At 39.8% G+C, this 12,507-nt stretch overlaps 3 protein-coding genes across 3 annotated transcripts in view; 1 reads left to right on the plus strand and 2 right to left on the minus strand.

The window, feature by feature from the left end:
- The window catches only part of LOC137651268 (tRNA-specific adenosine deaminase 2), a 639-nt gene extending 64 nt beyond the window's left edge, over positions 1–575 (plus strand). The window contains exon 1 of the mRNA XM_068384527.1: positions 1–575. This exon is cut by the window's left edge and continues 64 nt beyond it. Within this exon, the coding sequence (XP_068240628.1) occupies positions 1–449 (449 nt within the window). The 3' untranslated portion in view covers positions 450–575.
- Positions 576–579: 4 nt separating this feature from the next.
- On the minus strand, positions 580–1,379 carry HemK2 (HemK methyltransferase 2). The gene has a single exon (XM_068384526.1). The coding sequence runs from the start codon at positions 1,375–1,377 to the stop codon at positions 712–714; it is 666 nt and encodes a 221-aa protein (XP_068240627.1). The 5' UTR covers positions 1,378–1,379; the 3' UTR covers positions 580–711.
- A 350-nt stretch (positions 1,380–1,729) lies between these two features.
- Positions 1,730–12,507, minus strand: part of Snapin (SNAP associated protein) — a 214,111-nt gene continuing 203,333 nt past the window's right edge. Inside the window, exon 3 of the mRNA XM_068384529.1 lies at positions 1,730–1,868. Coding sequence (XP_068240630.1) covers positions 1,755–1,868 — 114 coding nt within the window. The 3' untranslated portion in view covers positions 1,730–1,754. The remainder of the gene's footprint in view (positions 1,869–12,507) is intronic.

The following is a 12,507-nucleotide window of genomic DNA, read 5'->3' on the forward strand; positions in this document are numbered from 1 at the left end:
TAGCTGCAGGTGAGGTTCCTGTGGGTTGTGTTTTTATTCATGGGGGTGAAATTAGAGCGAGGGGGAGAAATACTGTCAATGCTACTCACAATGCAACAAGACATGCAGAAATTAATTGCATAGATCAAATTTTGGAGTGGTGTCAGTCCAGTAATGTTAATTATTCTGACATATTCAAGTTCATTGATGTATATGTGACTGTTGAACCTTGTGGTATGTGTGCAGATATTCTTGGAAAATTGTGTGTCAGAAGAGTTGTTTTTGGCTGTTCCAATGATAGGTTTGGTGGGTGTGGATCCGTCATTGATGTACCAAAGTTGTATGCTTATTCCTTTGATATCACTAGAGGTGTCAGAGCAGAAGAGGCTATTGGCTACTTGAAAGATTTCTATAAAGGAGAAAATCCCAATGCTCCAACGGGTAAAGCAAAGAGAAAAAGTAGTAAATGAAATGATGCTTTAACACAATTCTTTTAACAGATTATTATTATTGTTCTTTCAGACTATCAATTTTATACAGAATTTTGTATCTTTACTGTTATAAATTAAGATACAAATAAAGGAATAAATATATAAGTAGTTATTTTAATCCCAATTTATTTTTTCAATTTCTATATGAATTTTCACAATCTTAAAAAATACTGCAATTGACAATCGAGGAAATGATGCAGTCTGCATACCATAGCTATTACTCTACTTTTGGATAATTGTATCAAATTCGAGAAAATCTCAGCACAGACAGGTGTTCTGGTCCAGTTTTGCGAGATATTACACAACTACAAATAAACCCTTGTTGTTTCATGATGTCTTCAAGGTCTGCAGGATCATTCTCTTTGAGAACCAACAAATAAAACAATCCCTTGGAAGACAAGAGTGATTGTACAGATGGTAAGAATCTGTCCATCACTTCTCGCCCTCTTTCACCGCCAGCCCACGTGTACTCCAAATCCCCTCTCCCAACTTCCTCAGATGGAGTAACTACATAAGGAGGATTAAAAAGAAGCACATCCACCTTACCTTTCACCTCTTCCGTTACCCCTTCCACCAAATCGGTGCACACAGTTTTAATGGTTACCCCATTGATTTTACCCGTTTCCTCGGTGATTTGGCAGGCACGTAAATTTATGTCGGTGCTCACGTACTGGCAAGCACCACCCAATATACTTCCCAAGGCTGTTATCACCACCCCTGATCCTGAACCTACCTCTAAACACAATGTAGGATGCACCTTATGAATTAACTCCAAGTCCTTTTCTAAGGCATCTATTAAAAGGAATGTATCTTCTGAGGGTTCATAGATATGCTCAAGATCCTCTGATGTTATATGAGAAAAAACAGGGGTTTTTATCCTAACCAACTCATTCACTGTCACAGCCATCTATAATACAATATATCCCTAGATGAAAAAGATAAATAGTTTATCCTACTAAATTGGATAATTACTGAAGTACAGTATAATCTAGTATGAGAAAATTATTTAGAGCATAATATCACGACAGATCTATATATTGAAGGTGACTAGATTATTACCAATGAGAATACAGTATTGTGAACTTAACAATAATGCCACTTTGTGTACCTTTATAACACATACCAAAGATACAAACAAGAATTTACAAAGGAATGTACTTTTAAAACAAAATACAGCTGAAAAGCTAATTGATAAACTGTCTTTTCAATGATTAATAAATGGTAATTGTCTAAAAATATAAATCAAACCTTAAAATGTAGGGAAAGGAAATAAAAAAAAAAAAATCAAGGTGCATGAAGTGATGTAGACGGCGTGGCAGCTGGTGATGTAGTTTCCAACAGAGCTCTTCTACGTGCCGTTTCTTTGTTTACTTGTAAATGAAGCTTATTGAGACGGTCCTGGAAGATAAAGAAAATAATTTAGGGAAAAGTGAATGATGAAAAATTTCAGAGAATTTTTCTTATTCGATAGTAATGTAAATCATGATATGAGTGATAAAACTTTATTTCCAAAAGTAATCACAATACTTTGTTTAATTTATGACTTGTTTTTATAGGAACATCCTAGAGGTGTAGACAAATTACCATTACAATCATTATTATAATGGTAATTTGTCTACACCTCAAAGATGTTACTATAAAAATAAAAACATACCCTCAATAAAAGATTAGAATTTTCTAGAGGCAAGTGATAAATAAGGGTTCGCAATATTACCGAATTACTAAAGATGATATCAGAATTAAATAATAGGATTGGCCAAAGGATTTTTTTAATTCATTATTGCATACGTTTAATATTTAGAAATAAAAAAGACATTACTTATAAATAATTTAACCAGATTACAGTATAGGACTGGCCAAAAGATTTGTTTTTAATTCATTATTTGTTCCTACAAGTATACAATCTTTTCATCCTTGAAAATAGGGTTATGCTTTTAGCAGCACTGGAACATCCACTGAAATGTTAACAATGTAGTTGGTTACAGACAGATGGTGCAAAGGGGAAGGGCAAGCCCTGCCCTCCTGCCTGTTACAAAATAACCACATCTGTCTTTGGACATGACAGATTCTGATGTGCTGCAGTGCTCCTATTTCAACAGTTGGATCTTTTGTTATACTTGTTTGTGATAATTGTTGCTTTGTGCCTATACAAAAGCATAGACTGCGGGGCATAATAACAGATAGAATAGCGCCAAAGTATCCCTATGTGTCATAAGAGGTGACCAAAAGGCACGGGACGAGGGGGCTGGGAACCCCCTCTCCTGTATTTTATATTCCTGTGAGTCATCAGAGAGGTGGAGCTGAGGGGAGAGTGACTGCTCACCGCACTCTAGATTTGGGGTGTTTGAATGTGTGTGGATGTAGTACATTAGAGAGTAAAAGATGTAAGATTGGAAGTATGTTTAGGAATGAAAGGATGAATATATTGGCTTTATGTGAGACAAAAATAAAAGGGAAGGGTAAAGTGATGTTTGGTGAAGTGACTGATAGAGCATCTGGGATTGAAAGGGGAAGAGCAGGAGAGGGTGTGGCTTTATTGCTGAGTAAATGGATGACAGGTAAAGTAGTGGAATGGAAGGAGATATCATCTAGGTTAAGGTGGGTAAGGGTTAGGTTGGGTAGGGAATGTTGGGCTTTTGTTAGTGTGTATGGGCCCGGTTGTGTGAAAAGTGAAGAAGAGCGGAATGAGTTCTGGAATGAATTAACTAGGTGTGTAGAAGGACTGGGTTGAAGGAATTATGTAGTTGTCATGGGTGACTTAAATGCTACAGTGGGCACTGGAGAGGTAGAAGGGGTCATTGGGAAGTATGGCGTACCAGGTGAAAATGAGAGTGGTGAGAGACTGGTAGATATGTGTGTTGACCAAGAGATGTTTATAAGTTCTAGTTTTTTCAAAAAGAAAGATAAAAACAAGTATACATGTGTAAGAGTGGCAAATGGAAGAGTGGTAGAAAGGGCATTAATGGATTATGTGTTGATAACTAAAAGAATGTTTGGAAGATTGAAAGATGTGCACGTGCTTAGGGGTATGGCTAACGGTATGTCTGATCATTTTTTGGTGGAAGGAAAATTAGTTGTAGCAAAAGAGTGGGGGATGTATAAGGGAGGTGGTGGAGGTTGAAGAGTTAATAAAACTTGGGGTAAAAAGTGAATATCAACAAAGGTTTAAAATGGCATATGACAGAGTGAGGGCGAGAGAAACTGGTAACTTAGAGAAGGAGTGGAAGTTAGTAAAAGAAAATTTTATTGGGATTGCAAGTGATGTGTGTGGCAAGAGGATTGTTGGAAGCAGCATGAGGAAGGGTACTGAATGGTGGAATGAAGGAGTGAAAATAAAAGTGGAAGAGAAAATGAGGGCATTTGAAGAATGGCTGCAGAGCAATAGTGTACAGAAGTATGAAAGATATAGAGAGAAAAATGTGGAAGTAAAACGTAAGGTAGCCGAGGCAAAGAGGGCGGCTGACTTGAGGTGGGGTCAGGGATTGGGTCGTTCATATTAAGAGAATGAGAAGTTTTGGAAAAAAGTGAAGAGCGTAAGGAAGGGTAGTTCGAGAACTGAAGAGACAGTGAAAGATGGAAATGGAAGGTTGTTAAAAGGAGAGGAGGCAAGGAACAGGTGGGAGGAATATTTTGAAAGTTTACTGAATGTTCAGGATAATATGGAGGCAGATATAATTGCTGTTGCAGGTGTTGAGGTGCCAGTGATGGGATATGAGAATAAGAGAGATTACAAGAGAGGAAGTGAGGAGATCACAAGATGAAATGAGAGAAGGAAAAGCACCTGGTTTGGATGGTGTGAGAATTGAGATGTTGAAGGAAGGGGGTGTGACTGTACTTGACTGGTTGGTGAGATTGTCTAATATGTGTTATATGTTGTCACTGGTACCAGTAGACTGGGTGTGTGCATGTATTGTACCACTATATAAAGGTAAGGGATATTTGCATGAGTATTGTAATTCAAGGGGTATTAGTTTGTTGAGTGTGGTTGGAAAAGTGTATGGTACAGTACTGATTAATAGGATTAAGGATAAAACAGAGAATGCAATCTTAGAAGTACAGGGTGGTTTTAGAAGAGGTAGGGGTATGTGTGAATCAGATTTTTACAGTTAAGCAGATATGCAAAAAATATTTAGCAAAAAGCAAGGTGTATGTTACGTTTATGGATCTGGAGAAAGCGTATGATAGAGTTGATATGGAAGCGATGTAGAATATGATAAGGTTATATGGAATTGGTGGAAAGTTGTGCAAGCAGTGAAAAGTTTCTACAAAGGTAGTAAAGCATGTGTTAGGATAGGAAATGAAAGGAGAGAGTGGTTTCCAGTGAGAGTGGGGCTGAGACAGGGATGTGTGATGTCGCCATGGTTGTTCAACCTGTTTGTTGATGGAGTGGTGAGAGAGGTGAATGCTCGAGTGCTTGGTTGAGGATTGAAACTGATCGATGAGAGTGATTATGAATGGGTGGTAAATCAGTTGTTGTTTGTGGATGATACTGTAATAGTTGTAGACTCGGAAGAGAAGCTTGGTCGATAAGAGACCGAGTTTGGAAGGGTACATAAGAGAAGGAAGTTGAGAGTTAATCTGGGTAAGAGTAAGGTTATGAGATGCACGAGAAGGGAGGATGGTGCAAGATTGAATGTCATGTTGAATGGAGAGTTACTTGAGGAAGAAGATCAGTTTAAGTAATTGGGATTTGTTGCTGCAGCGAATGGTGGAGTAGAAGATGTACGTCAGATAGTGAATGAAGGATGCAAAGTGTTGGGGGCAGTGAGGGGAGTGGTAAGGAATAGAGGGTTGGGTATGAATGTAAAGAGAGTTCTGTATGAGAAAGTGATTGTACCAACTGTGATGTATGGATCGGAGTTGTGGGGAATGAAAATGACGGAGAGACAGAAATTAAATGTGTTTGAGATGAAGTGTCTGAGGAGTATGGCTGGTGTATCTCAATTAGATAGGGTTAGGAACGAAGTAGTGAGGGTGAGAACGGGTGTAAGAAATTATTTAGCAGCAAAAGTGGATATGAATGTGTTGAGGTGGTTTGGCTATGTTGAGAGAAGGGAAAGTGGCTGTCTGCTAAAGAAGGTGATGAATGCAAGAGTTGATGGGAGAAGTACAAGAGGAAGGCCAAGGTTTGGGTGAATGGATGGAGTGAAGAAAGCTCTGGGTGATAGGAAGATAAATGTGAGAGAGGCAAGAGCGTGCTAGAAATAGGAATGAATGGTGAGCAAGTGTGACACAGTTCCAGTAGGCCCTGCTGCTTCCTCCGGCGCCTTGGTAACCGCGGAGGTAGCAGCAATAGGGGATTCAGTATATGAAACTTCATCTGCGGTGGATAACGGAGGAGGGTGGGCTGTGGCATCATAGCAGTACCAGCCAAACTCGGCTGAATCCCTCGTCAGGCTGGGAGGAGCGGAGAGACGAAAGGTCCCCTTTTATTCATTTGTTTGATGTTGGCTACCATCCATAATTGGGGGAAGTGCCTTAGTAAATAGATAGACAAAAGCAAGCCATCGTGCTTTAATGGGAGTATGACTTCAGCGAAGCTAGAAGGACCGTTTAGCTTTTTAACCAGGTAAACATAGTTGCTGATAGATGGAGGGTGGGTAGGACTCATACACGCCAGGTGAAGCAACCCTCACTTTGACTTTGGCTGCACATCTGTGTTGACATACTTCTCAATGTAATGAATCTATTAAAATAAATTATATTCGAGGCCTAATGATTTAAAAGTATGTACTGTACTATGATAGAAATATGACTTTTGTACTCTCTGCAAGAACAGAGGAGCAGTAAAATGTTAAATTGCAAGCGAAGCAAGCCAAGGGTGAGCAAAAGCCAATTTGAAAAAGTGATTAATTAGATAAAGTAACGCCAAAATACAGTACTAGTCCACGTAGCTGGAGTGGGCAGAATATTCCTGTACCACCTGACAAAATAGAGCAATGAAATAGTCAGCCCTCATTTTCTGCGGGTTCTATTTTCGTGCATTCGGTCATTCACGATACGGAGAACCGTATAACCTATTAAATAAAAAATCGCGATAAGTACTCTTACGGCCTACCGATTTCAAACCGACAGCACTCCTTTGTAGCTGGCATGCTTTGCACCATTATCCTCTCCACATAACACAACACTCCATCTCTTGCTGACTCGCCCTCAGTCTAGCAATGTCTTTCCTCGCATGTGCATCTCTCGCTTCAGATCTTTTTTGAAAGTCCATGGGTCTGCAGGTCAATGAGGGTGATGTAAATGAGCTTGTCGAGGAGCATGAAGAAAAGCTGACAAAATATGGATCTAAGAAGCTACAGGCACTGCAACAAGATGAATTTCATTCGTAATTGAGCAAGGAGGAGGAAATTTTCAGAAACTCTCTGACTTTATTGTAAAGAAACACCCGGAAAAAGGACACACTGGGCGAGTAATTGCCCAATTCAATGACATTGCCTTACACATTTTCATAAGATGTTATAGGCAGAAGCAAATCTCTTTGGATAGATCTACAAAGAGGTATTTGAAAAGTGATGGTAAAACTGGTGAACTTGATGATAAGCATGTAAAAATCACATAAAAAAATAATAGTAAATAAAAAAATAAAAAAAAAAAAAGGAAAGAGCATAAAAAATTACATTCGTAGCATTAAGCGTTTCATAATTTTCACACACAAGTCAGTAAATTGCGTAGTTTCACTAGTGTCTTAATTGCTTAATTAATGAATGCTGCCTAAATTCCAAAAATAGAAATGTCATAATAAATTAGTGTGCACAGTAGGATTAAGGTTTATTATTGAATTGATAAGTTTTTAGAATAGTGTACGGCATACATACGTGCTCAGCCTCCAAGTCTCCCTCCTCCTCCACCTATCATAGCCTACGTCTTCAATCGCCAGTTGTCAGTCTCCAAGGTAAAGTGTTATATTAAAAATCATTTTCATTTTTTTATTATACTGTATAGTACTGTAATTTACTGTTTCATTAATTGTTTACATATTTTTTCCCAGGTATTTAGGGTATACAGTACTGTATTTAAAAATTTTTAGGAGGCAGAACGCATTATTGAGTTTTACATTATTTCTAATGAAGAAAATTGCTTTGACATACAAGTATTTCTACATACAAGCCTAGTTCCGGAACGAATTAAACTCGTAAGTCAAGGTCTACGATACACTACAGAATAGGCTAACCGAGTGTTGTTAGATAGGGACAACGTTGTTTTGTCATTACTGTACTTATAAGTGTAGTGATGACTCGTGATATGCGTACCGTAGTCTTACCGTGTACATAGTACACGTATGTACATGTAGTGTACACTTACTGAAACATATTCATTCATTAAAAATACTTATACAATGATAAAAACCAAGTAAAAACAATATTATTCAGTACAGTGGGTTACTAAAGTTTGTTAGCTGACCGTGGATAGGCAGTGGGCAGTGAGTTGATAGATTAGGAGTTAACCCACCCCAGGCCAGCAAGTTTTTGAGGAGTTACTTTTTCTTAGTTATCATTAGATATAAAGTAAATGAGGATTTTAAGCCATATAATGAGTGAAAATAATCAAAATAAACGTAATACACTGGAGGAGCTGTGAACAGTGGCGGGCTACGGGAAAGACTGGTTGCAATAATACCAAATAATTAAAATATGAAATGCATGTCACATGAGATTATATAAATGCTACATAGTATTCCCTATGCTCCAATAAACAAGAATACTTGCATACATGTACTGTATTCCTGACACAAAATAAACGTAATACACTGGAGGAGCTGTGAACAGTGGCGGGCTACGGGAAAGACTGATTGCAATAATACCAAATAATTAAAATATGAAATGCATGCCACATGAGATTATATAAATGCTACATAGTATTCCCTATGCTCCAATAAACAAGAATACTTGCATACATGTATTCCTAACACAACATATATGCTAAAGGTGTATTAGCAATAAAGGTACATATAACAATGATAATCATATATATATATATATATATGTAAATAATTATAATGATAATTCATCACCTCCCCCTCCCCTTTGCATTCAATGAGCTATATGAACGGGTATGGCGTCTAGGTGAACACCGATACCCAGCTTGAGTGCTACTTTGCTGTTGTTGACTAGTAGCGGGGACAACATCCCTCTTCTTTGAAGATTGCTGTGTTTCGTCAGGCAAATGTGAAGGAGAATGAGGTAAGAAACGGCAGTTACGCCATAATATTCTTCCTGAGGGTAACTTCACATGGTAGTCTCGTGACCTACCGATGCCCATAATAAGGCCAGTCTTATCCCATCGCTTGGAGATAGGGTCTTGGATACGGACATTATCATTGAGCTTGAGTGGTTCCAAAGAGTGTGCATGGTTGTCATACCTTATTTTGGCTGCTTCTGTACGTGATGCTACACGAAGGTCATATTCATTTGCTTTTTCTTGCCACTCCTGCTTAAATGATGATGCATGGGCTGGGATGCATGATCGAAGGGCTTGGCCATATAATATCTGCGCTGGAGAAAGGCCAGCATAGTTAGGAGTATTCCGTATTTCCAATAATCCTTTGTCGAAATCTTCGGTGTCGATGTTCCCAGAAGGTGTTACTTTTAGGATAAAATGTTTGACCTTCTTCACGGCTGCCTCGGCATGGCCATTACTTTGGGGATAGTAAGGTGTGTTGAACACCCCATCGGGTTAGAAAATTCTTGAATTCTGTGCTGGTGAACTGAGGTCCACCATCTGTCCTCAGTCTTACTGGAACACCTAAGTCTCTGAAGATGTGACTGAAGTGTCGTGTTGTTACTTCCGCTGTAGTATTGGTACCAAATTTTACAACCACAGGCCATCCAGATAGTCTGTCTACATAGACCAGGAAAGATTTCCCAGCAACACTGAAGAAATCATCCGATACTGTTTCGAAGGGACGAGAGGGGTTTTCCTTGCATAAAAAGTGGCTCCTGCTGTTGGCTTTGCTGCAATATCTGACATGGCTCGCAGGCATGGACAGTATTTGCTATGTCTGAATTAATACTAGGCCTATATACAGTCTGTTTAGCCCGACGCTTAGTCGCCTCCACTCCACAATGGCTGTCATGAAGGCGTCTTAAAATACTGCGTCGCATAGCTAAGGGAATTACTATTCGGCTACCCTACAGGACGAGGTTATCATCAGTGTATAAATCCTCCCTTATTTTCCAATAGGGTAGTAGGTCATTGTGGAGATTGTAGCGGTGACTGGGGAAGCCGTTGGCAACGTTCTGGAGGAGTCTTGTGTACGAGGGGTCCTCACGTGCTGCGGTGCAAATCTCTTCCAAAATAAGATCTTGTGTATCTGATGTCTTCACATCTGAAATTGCATCCACAGTCTTGGCTACTACACTCCTGAGGGAAAGATGGGTTTCACTATTTAACATATCGTCTTCGGACGTTGGGTGGCTCACAGGGGAACGTGAGAGGGCATCAGGGATGCAGTGTTCCTTGCCTTTACGCCATACTGCCCCGAAGATATAGGGTGAAATTTTCTCTTTCAGACGCTGAATACGTGTGTTTTCTATTGCATCCAATGTATATGTATTCAAGATGGGTATCAGGGGTCTATGGTCAGTCACCAATGTGAAGTGGGGCAATCCAAGTAAGTAATGGCGACATTTATTCATAGCCCAAACTGAAGCTAAACATTCTAGCTCAATGGTGGCCCACCTAGTTTCTGCATCGGCCAAAAATCTTGAACCACTCTGAACCATGCGGAAACGGCCTTCTCCATGGTCTTGTAGAAGTGCATATCCTAAACCATATAAACGAGAAGCATCCGTTTGTAGTATGGTGGGGCATGACGAGTCAAAATGAGCCAGCACAGGTGGCTGAGAGAGAGCCTTTTTAACACTGGCAAAGGCGGCATCATGATCTGCTGTCCACGTGAAGGATCTCTTCGGGCTCATTAGCGGCCGAAGTGGATCTGCAGCAGCTGCAAGATCGGGTGAAAATTCTGTTAATTGGTTAGTAAGGCCCATAAATGACCTTAAATCTGTCAGATTTGCTGGCTTTGGGAACTCTGATATAGCTCGAACTTTCTCCTCGCGGCTGCAATTCCATTTTCAGATAAAGTATACCCACAAAAAGATACAGATCTTCCCTGATTTACTGCCATATGTGACATGTAAATTGATAGGTGGTGAGGAACAACTTAGAGGACGTAAATTAACTGAACGTATGGCTGGGGAAGATATCTTGACGGTGTTCAATTTGGTTTCCTTTAAATCTTTCGACTCCCTTGGTCCCTTTGACTTTTTCTGTGCACAACAAACATCATAGTGGCCAAATTTATGGCAAATTCGGCACTCCTTAGCCAATGCGGGACATGCAGCAGTATATGGGAAATGGCCAATTTTAGCACAGTTCCTGCACTTGTGAGATACTGCCTTACATGTGTCACTATTATGCTGTTGACCACAATTCTTGCATCTGCTGCTTGAAGAAGGAGTTTTCTCCTGCTAATGATTTTTCTTAGGTTGCTCCGGCTTAGCAAATGCCTTCTTTAACTTCTTGTAGATTGACATGGCACGCACTGAAGTCTGTGGAGCTTTAAGCTCTGTCGTTGTCTTCTTTGCAGCCTCAAAAGCCCTGCATGTTGTTGGCATGCTAATGAGCTTCTTGGTGAGTTCTTCATTCCTTATGCCAACCAAAATAGCATGTTTCATTTGGGCCTCCACACAGTTAACGCCTTTACATAAATCAACCTCCTCTGACACCTGTTGTAAACGAACAAAAAAATCTGTTAATGACTCGCCTTCTGCTTGCTTGCATTGAATAAAAGCTAACCGACGAAATGCTTCATTCTGCTGACCCTTTATATGTTTCGATATGAGATAAAACATCATTCAAAAGCATAGTTAGAGTCTGGTGGAATACCCAAATTGTGTTCTAACAAGCGTCTCATCTCAACACTGAGACATGCCCTTAGCTGTATCAACTGCTTAGGTTGAGGTAAATTATCCAAATCTACCATAACAGTATAATCCTTCCATCTCTGCTTCCATTCTGTGTATTGCCGATAAGTAACATCATGGGTTAATGGTGGAGGCAAATTTACTGTCACCTTAGGTGTTTGCACAGCTGAATTAGGCACTTGGAGAACACTTGCAGACGATGGTGCTGGGGTAGGGGGCCCTATACCACTTGCTTGGGGTAGGGTATGCCTGGGACCAGTCATAGCTTCAATTAATGCTTTGAATTCTTCCTGATGTCTGATATTGTCTTCTTTTCTTCATCCTGTTTTCTTCTTTCTTCATCTTATTTATCCATGTATTCAAACATTTTGCTGATAAAATCCATGGTTGAAGAGGTTGATGAAGGAGAAGTAGATCTTGAATGCGTTGGAGATGACGTCATGTCAGTTGGGGTTGGGGATGATGGGGGGAGAAACCTCAGAAGTCTTTTGTCTCCTTCCTCTATCGTGTTTCGGCAGCATAAATAGAAAAATCTCACGAAATCCAAGAAAAAAAATCACTCAATGCCGTCAGTGGTAACATCACAATGACGTCACAAACGGTAGCCAATCACAGAGTACAATAGCTCGAGGCAACAGAGCTATGCTGTATCTGTTAACACTGTGACTGCCGTGGCTGTTGCATGCACAGCGAGAGCCGTTAGTCTCCCCTCAAACGCAGCTGAGTATGAATGTGACGCTCTCGTTCCGGCCTCTGCAGATGGCCGACGCACATTAGCCCTAATTTCAGAGTCACTGTAATCACAAAATAAAGTCACTGCCAGTGTATACATCCAAACGAAGTTCTAGTTCACAACTGCTAACAAACTTGGTTACGATGAACACAAACACTCTTCTTGCATTGTTCATGCCGGTTGAAGAAGTTCACTAAATGATCGAAATTCACTTATGACAAATCAATCACTGCACCATCTTAGTTATCATTATATATAAAGTAAATGAGGTTTTCACAGAAGCACTTGCGTAAGTTCTTAAGCCATATAATGAGTTTAAATAATCAAAATAAACGTAATACACTGGAGGAGCTGTGAACAGTGGCGGGCTACG

The sequence above is a fragment of the Palaemon carinicauda genome, chromosome 12 (genome assembly GCF_036898095.1).
Source record: "Palaemon carinicauda isolate YSFRI2023 chromosome 12, ASM3689809v2, whole genome shotgun sequence".
In the NCBI taxonomy this organism is placed as follows: domain Eukaryota; kingdom Metazoa; phylum Arthropoda; class Malacostraca; order Decapoda; family Palaemonidae; genus Palaemon; species Palaemon carinicauda.